At 41.4% G+C, this 8,450-nt stretch overlaps 1 protein-coding gene across 4 annotated transcripts in view; it reads left to right on the forward strand.

Moving 5' to 3' along the window:
* Positions 1 to 1,577: 1,577 nt before the first annotated feature.
* snx16 (sorting nexin 16) overlaps positions 1,578 to 8,450 on the forward strand; it is an 11,480-nt gene continuing 4,607 nt past the window's right edge. For all 4 annotated transcript variants that reach the window (XM_005752366.1, XM_005752369.1, XM_005752368.1 and 1 more), the window contains exons 1-5: positions 1,578 to 1,733; positions 3,025 to 3,581; positions 3,710 to 3,796; positions 7,353 to 7,501; positions 7,723 to 7,792. In XM_005752366.1, coding sequence (XP_005752423.1) covers positions 3,165 to 3,581; positions 3,710 to 3,796; positions 7,353 to 7,501; positions 7,723 to 7,792 — 723 coding nt within the window. In that variant the 5' untranslated portion in view covers positions 1,578 to 1,733; positions 3,025 to 3,164. The remainder of the gene's footprint in view (positions 1,734 to 3,024; positions 3,582 to 3,709; positions 3,797 to 7,352; positions 7,502 to 7,722; positions 7,793 to 8,450) is intronic.

Raw genomic sequence — 8,450 nt, forward strand, 5'->3', positions numbered from 1 at the left:
TAGTGAAACATGCACCCACCCTGATGGGTGCACATCTAGTGCCAATGGGTGTGTCTTGGACCCGTTTCCTCAAGTTACCCTGAAAAGAAAAAACTCATACAGAAAAGGGATGGATGGATAAATGGATGCTAAGAAGAAGACAAAGTGCAAGTAATAGTTGATAGTTTATTTAATAATCTTTAGAAGCAGCTCCATACAAATTGTTCTTTGTTTACAATGTTTATATGTGAGGTGTGTTTGAGATACTGTGCAAATGAGTCACATTTTCCACATGCAGGAGTCTGTCTGGTGGGTAGGTGCGTGATGACCAATCATACAAAGAGATCATTACTAAAGAAGACATTGAAAGGGAAGCTCTTTAAAATTTTCCTCGTTTAAATTAATCACAGAATGACTGATCCAAAAAAAAAGAAGAAGAAAGACTGGAAGCGCTCCAGTAGGTGCCATTTGAAAGGACTCTTTTGTCCATTTACACTGAAAATATTTGGATAATGTTTGATGTATTCTAAACCATATTTGCACACATTTTTTTTCTCCCTCTACTACATGATGACAAAAATGACAAAGTGCAAAATGTCTTTGCGGTTATTCACCACAGTACTCTGACTTATTTCAGAATTCAAAAACATCCTTACCCATAACCAACCACACTGATTTGCATAACATAATCTGTTATGGTGCAAGCTTTAGAAAAATAAGTTTGTGTGTGTGTGTGTGTGTGTGTGTGTGTGTGTGTGTGTGAGTGTGTGTGTGTGTTGTGTGTGTGTGTGATTTTGCTACATGATAAGTCAAAGTGGACTTGGAGAGTTCATTCTCTGTGTCAACCTATGTGGCACGTTCAATGACATTGAAAAAACAACCATGTGGTCATTCAGCTCGTTCCAGGAATCAGGTATTTCTATGGAATGATTCTTCACAGGTTTAAATTATTGACACACACACACGGAGGGGGAGGGAGGGAGGGAGGGAGAATGCTTTCAGAAATATAAATGATTGTTTATTGGTCCAAAATGTATTCTGCAGCAGGACAATGACCCTAACATACAGCCAAAGCCATTAAGAACTATCCTCAGTGTAAAGAAGAAGAACAAGTACTGGTCTGGCCCCCACAGAGCCCTGATCTCAACATCATCAAGTGTGTCTGGGATTACATGAAGAGACAGAGGGATGTGAGGAAGCCTACATCTACGGAAGATCTGTGGTTAGTTCTGCAGGACGTTTGGAACAACCTACCAGCCGAGTTCCTTCAAAAGATGTGTGCAAGTGTACCTAGAAGAACTGATACTGTTTCGAAGGCAAAGGTTGGTCACACCAAATATTGAGCTGATTTAGATTTCTCGTTTGTTCATTCACTGCATTTTGTTGATTGATGAAAATAAATGATTAACACAAAGCATTCCTTGTTTACAGCATTTTTCCTACCTGCCTAAAACCTTTGTGTGTGTGTCTGTGTGTGTTTTCTGATAGTACCTGTTTCAAATCCCTTTAAGTCTTGTGTCTACTTTTTTGCTGAGGAATTACATTTTCTATATAGTATTAAGCGTGTTACTGCGCACTCTACTGGTTATGCAAAGGTACTGCCGTCATTGTGGTCAGAGTTCCAGCATGCTAACATGAAAACACAGAGGGAGGAGATACGGCGGCGGGTAAACAGCAACGGGGCAACTACACATTTGGCTCTATGTCTGTAGTAAACATATTTTCGGACAGAGAAGGATATCTGGACTCCTACGGTAAGCGAAAGACCTTTTCACTCGGGGTCATCTTAGCTTTGCCCACACATGCTCTCCGTCTTAGCTCGCTAGCTAACCTGAATGTAATGTGATACATGCCCGGTTCTTTCAGTGGGATGGGGGACGCACCAAACACGGTTTAAAACCGGGCTATTTAACTGTTGGTTTGTTTATTATTGGGAAAAATGCTACCAGGAGAATAAAAACAGATATCCGACGCAGTATTGGTAATTCTTGCTGCATTCGGCATTCAATTGTTGTTGTAAACAGCTATTATATCAGTAAAATTGTTGTTAGCGTACTTTGTATTGTAGTGAAACTAACTAGTGTTAGCTCATGTTAAAGTGTAGCTAACTTTGACGGTGAGAACGGTAACGTTTTATAAACTGTACTCTTGTGGTTTTCTGATAGTAGTTCTCTAAACTGAAAGGCGGGTTAACACTATTACACGACCATGTTTTGTTAATGAAGTTCTCAGAGCTCAGAAAGGACGTCGTGAATCGTAGTCAATGCGGTTAGCTTGCTTGCTAAAATAACATAGAGGGTAGCTAAATCGTTAGCGACTTGGTCTAAAAATGGCATTTATGTTTACGAAGCAGGGCAATTACATTAGAAAGCCCGTGTTTTGTTGTAACGCTGGCTGCCGTCCCAGAGTTTTCGCCGTGTTTCACCAAAATAGCAGCAGGACCTTGTCAATTAGTGAGAGCCATAAATGACATGTCTCATTGTGTTTACTTCTTACATCTATCCTTTCATCCTCTTTCTGCTGCTGAGTTATTTTTTCCCCACTTTTGCCTGCCAGATTTTATTTATAATCGCTATATTTTTACAGCGTATATTCCCATTACGAGTACGTCAGTAGTATTCTTAAACGCTCTTCATTTGTACTCCTATGGAGTGGATTGACTGGTTTCTGAGCAGCTCTGAAGCTGAATTAACACGAACAAAATAGACAGGTAGCTGCTGATTTCTCTGGCCTCTCTCTTTCATGAAAACCAACATGCAGCTCTGTTTCATTCAAGTTGACATGTGAATCTAATCTTTACAGGCTTTTACCGTAATGAATTTTACACATAATACACAAATTCATAAATTATAAATCATATGGGGCTCGTGTCAATAATTCACGTGCCCTGGGTTTGTGAGGTACTTGACAGATTGTGCCACATTTATGTAGACTCAGGGCGAATTAAGTAGATTAGGTTTTAAATACAGATTATTTAGAGGCAGTGTAATGATCCTCCATATAATGTTACACCTAATAACTCCTGTTGTTGTTGTTTTTCTATAGAGTCTTCAATGTCAGCCCTTCAGGCTCAGCATTGCTGCTAGACTTCATCCTCACACAACACTACTGTACCAAGACAAGCTTGGTGTGAAAAGCTTTATTGACTTCTATGGTGGTGTGGCAGGAGTACACAACTCAGGAAGATGGCATCACCTTTTGTGCCTGTTCCTGTGCCCATGGACAGAGCCTTGTCCCGTGGTAGCAACAAGCTGAGACGGGCGCAGCGAGCTTCATCGCTAGGAAGTGTCTCCAGCAGCTCAGAGTCTTCGTCTTCAATCGCCAGGATGGCTGGGGAGGAACATGGGGGAGTCGGATGCAGAGAATTAGATTCCCAACATCAGTCTCGCTGTGCGGACAGGGGTGGCCGCAGCCGAACGCCCCCACCCCTTCAGAGCCCTGTGACACGGGCTAAGTTGAACGGGACTCTGGAACCATCTGTCGAATACTCGAGCTGTCCGCGGTCTATATCGGATCCTAGTGGTAGCCAGCAAGCTGAGGAGAGGCCTATCACCCCCACTGTGCTGGGGTATGAGGTCATGGAGGAGAGGGCCAAGTTCACGGTAGGAATCCAGAAAATTAGTTAGCATGGCAACCGCTGTCTGTGCTACATTTAGTCTGTATTTATTAGTGACTAAACACTAAAGCAAACATGGTGAGCAGTTATTAACATCTGCCTTCTCTACTGCAGGTGTATAAGATCCTGGTGAGAAAGACTCTAGATGAGAGCTGGGTTGTTTTCAGAAGATACGCTGACTTCTCAAGACTCAATGACAAGGTGTGTTTGGGTGTGTTGTCTGTGCATGGGATTAAATGAGCCGTCCCAAACTGGAAAACTACATGAGGGTAAACCTTATTATAATCCTGCCACAACTGAAGCAACTGGTTTCGACTATCAATCCCTCTGCTTTCAGCAAGCTTTCTTTAGTTGTTGAATGCTCAGTGAACATGATTCGAGCTACACAAAGAAGCCTACTGTTCCCAAACAGCCAGCGGGCCTGAGCCAACTAGGAGCTCTGGTCTCTTGTGGTTTTCAGAGTATATAATCACAGTTAACAGAGGAGACATACTATTATATGAGAATACTATATGGATGGAGAAATCATGTAAAAGGTGTAAGGTTTGAAGAATTTAAGCCTATTAAAAGCAGCTCACAGTAATCATCAGTGGATGTCTCATTGAGAACATGTTTGTATCAATGAGACTGATCACAGTTTGGAAATCTGTCAGTATGAAGTGTGTTTTGATTATTCTGTTAGGATTTAATTTTTTAGCTCTACCTTGGAAAGGTTACAGGGATGAGAGTACTTGGCTGCCGTGAGTGAACGCTTCAGAGGGACCAGCAAATACGAGGCAGAAATACCTAGCATGATCTGTATAGTATGGTTTGTATAATAGAGCACTGACTCTGTACAGGGTGGTTCATCACAAACATTATTTTGAGGTTCAGACCTCAGTCAGCATCGCTTCACTGTGAAGTTTAATTGCATGGTGAAAGCAGACAGGTTTGCATACATGTTTACACACCCCAGGCCACCTCCCTCTGAGTAAATTGACACTGGGACCACATATTCAAATTCAAATTCAAATTTTATTTGTCACACACACACCCCCATGTCATACACAGTATGACATGGGGGTGAAATGCTTGTAGCTGTACAATGCCCGACCATTAAATGACAGAAGAAAAGTTTTACAATATTTACAATTTACTACAAAAATTTACAAATTAACTTAGGAATTTACAGTAAAGAATGTGCAAATAGCAGAAGAGATTATAAAGATAAGGATTATAAATTATAGGAATTATAGGATTATAGGAAATGTGTGGTGGTGCGTGTGGTGACGTGTGTGAGAGTCCAGTCTTATAGTGACGTGTTTGGGAGAGTCCAGTCCTACACCTGGTTCAGGGCCCGAATAGCCTGGGGGAAGAAGCTCCTCCTCATTCTCTCTGTTTTGGCCTTAAGGGAGCGGAAGCGCTTCCCAGACCTCAACAGTGAGAAGAGTCCATTGTTGGGATGGGAGAGGTCCATCATAATCTTCCTAGCTTTGGACTTGCACCGCTTGGTGTAGATGGACAGCAGGTCAGGGAGCTCTGATTGAATGATGCGTTCTGCCGAGCGCACCGCTCTTTGCAGATCTCGTCTGTCCTGCTTGGTGCTGTTCCCAAACCAGGTGCAGATGTTTGACGTCAGGACGCTCTCGATGGTGCAGGAGTAGAAGTTCTTGAGCACCTTCAGTGGCAGATGGAAGTCTCTAAGTCTTCTGAGGAAGAAGAGACGCTGACGGGCTTTCTTAACCAGGGTGTTGATGTGGCAGGACCATGACAGGTCCTGAGTGATGTGGACACCCAGGTATCGGAAACTGTCCACTCTCTCCACTGGCGTGCCACTGATGATGAGGGGTTTGTAATTCCTCGCCTGCTTTGTAGTGAAGTCCACGATCAGCTCCTTAGTCTTGCTGATCTTTAGGAGGAGGTTATTCTCCTGACACCAGGTCTCCAGGTTCCTAATCTCCTCCAGGTAGGAGGAGGAGGAGGACATATTAACATATTAACACATATTAACACAATGTCTCCTAAACCTCTCTACATACAGTCAAAAATATCACCAGACTTGTCCTAAATGTTGAATGCTCTTTGACTTCAATAGAGGGACTTTAGCACGATACAGTGAGGTTGTATGTTTATTCAGCAGAAACATTTGGCAACATGTTGTCATTTTTCTTGAAATCAATAGGCAGAACCTTTTATAGAAACCGTTCTATGCTCCAAAGAAAGTAGGCAGTCCTAGGTGACAGTGAGGATCTCAGGCTACGTCCACACTAATGCATCGTTTTCTCTCCATTTTGGCCTCCCGTCCACACTGAGGCAGCGTTTTCAAAACGCTCTCGAGAACGCATACATTTCAAAACAGTGTTTTCGCATCGCAGTGTTGACAGCAAAAACGGAGACGCATCTTAGTCATATGATGCAGTCATGTGACCAATTAAACAAAGAGTTCTAAACAAATGTCTGTCCTCCTCCAGAAAATCTTATGTACGCAAACGCACGTTGTAACTTATCTGGTTCGCGTCTTTTATTTTGACAGCGCACCTGCGGACCACTTATGTGCACCCCTGATTATACAGCAGTTGTTTTGTTTGCTCTCAATTTTGACAGCCCTATTAAAGATATATAAAGATATATCCAGATAGCTTTTTCAAATTCTTTAATTCTCACTCGCTTTTGCAACTTTGTACTTTTGTGTTACTCGCAGCAACAACTCCACTTCATTGTTAGTCCATTTAAAAAACTCGGTGCTTTTTCTCAACATTTTGGTGCAACTTTTCAAAGAGCCGGAAAGTAAATAAACAGCTGACAGAAATGAGGCCGGTCGAATCTTCTAGCCTCAGAAATACCAACCTGGCAACATGTATGGGAAACACCTTGCGTAACCACAGCAAAACCCATGTGCTTTCTATTTGTATACTAATGTTTCAGACAGTCACACTTGTATACATACCTATTGTGTCCAGGCTATATTAAACCTCACACAACAAGTTTTCATGTAAAACTCTTCCAGCCTCCTACTCACTATGCAGCTATGAACATTTTACAAACAGTCTGGTTTTGCATGTAAACACTTTGCATATATCCTATCAAAGCTTAAGCTCAGAATGAAGCTGGAATAATAGGTTTATTAATAGAGGTACGTCTCACCACCCGTGACCATGGGAACAGTTTGTGAGGAAAGCATTTCTGCTGAATGAAGCCAAGTTTACTACAAGAAAGAATTCATGTTGGATTTAACACAGTGCTAAGTAACACATTAAGAAATGTGTAGTTGCACCAAAAATGCATGAAGTCTGTAATATGACACCAGCATAGCGCAGAACACTAATCTGGACTTTCACCTGTGTGATTAAAAAAGCTCATGAGATTTAAAGCTCATTTTGAAATTTTTATTTATTTATTTTTTTAAGTGTTTTTGGATGTATGGTTGTATCTTGAATGCACGTGAAATAAAAATGTGACAATCTGATGACAGACTATTATGAAAGACATTTTTGATTATGACATTTCTGTGATTTGGTTATTTAGTAAGGTATATAGATCAGAAAGCAGACCTGTGCTCTTTTGTTTGGATGCAGGTTTGATCCGAGCACAAAATCTAGACGAAGAGTGTGTTTGCTTTGTGGGCTGGAAGCGTTTTTCTTGGCCCGCCACCAACTTTATTACTTTTATCTCTGCATGATGTCTACACGGCCCTTACATGACTGTCTTTGCCCCTACAGCCTGTAGCTGAATGTAAGGGCAATCATTCACTGTGTGTGTCTGTGTGTATTTGTTCCAGCTGAAGGAGACGTTTCCAGGCTTCCGCCTCTCACTGCCTCCTAAGCGCTGGTTCAAAGACAACTATGACAGCAACTTCCTGGAAGACAGACAGTTAGGACTGCAAGCTTTTTTGCAAAACTTGGTTGCACACAAGGACATCGCCAACTGGTATGAGCCTATTATGTTTAATAATAAAAATGTTACTGGGCCATATTTTATGTCATGCTGGGTCATTATTGCAGACAAACCTTGCCGTAACTCTTAGTTTGTGTTGGCTGCATCAGAGCAATGTGGAAAATACATGCATAGCTAAAAAGATAACTGATATCAGTGTGAGCTGACCCGTTTTCTAATCTTTCTAATCTTACATCATTTATTGCTCTTGACAGCCTGCCGGTGAGAGAGTTTCTGTGTCTCGATGATCCACCTGGGCCTTTTGACAGTCTGGAGGAGAGCAGGGTGAGTGTGCATTTAGAGTATGTGTAAGTTGGATGCTGAAGCTTTTGAGCATCAGGTACTTCTACTACTCCTCCACATCTTGTCCCAGGATAGACACAGGACATGTAGCTGTCCTCTGCCTTTTAAGTTAATCATTACCTCTGGTGTTATTCAAATTTAGAAGGACGGGATTCCTCCCAGTTGAATCAGTGCATTCTTAGTTTTAAAGCTGTTTTGCAATTTGTTTATCCCTGCCATTAAGGAATATATTAAGGAAAACTACATCTGGCAACTGAAAATCTCATATGAAAGAACCGGAAAGCAGCTAACAGACTGAGCACTGTTCTTGGACTTTGCAGCAAACAGAGCCAACATGGAAAGTTATGGAAAGGAAACCCTTAATCTCATTACAAAAGACAGTGCAGTGAGATGTCAGGTGCCTAAACCATGATGGTATATGTCGTCTAGAGATGGCACGATACCACTTTTTTTATGTCCGATACCGGTATCATAAATTTGGATATCTGCCGATACGATATGAATCCGATATAGTGTGTTTTTTTTGTTTTTGTTTTTTTATTATCTTGCTGCATTTTTTTATAAGTTCAAACTCAAGTTTAAAAAAAACCAAAACACTAAAGCTATTCTGTTATACCTGTATGTAAAAAAAAAAAAAAAA

The sequence above is a fragment of the Pundamilia nyererei genome, unplaced genomic scaffold, assembly GCF_000239375.1.
Source record: "Pundamilia nyererei isolate P.nyererei 1_Seehausen unplaced genomic scaffold, PunNye1.0 scaffold00355, whole genome shotgun sequence".
Lineage (NCBI taxonomy): Eukaryota > Metazoa > Chordata > Actinopteri > Cichliformes > Cichlidae > Pundamilia > Pundamilia nyererei.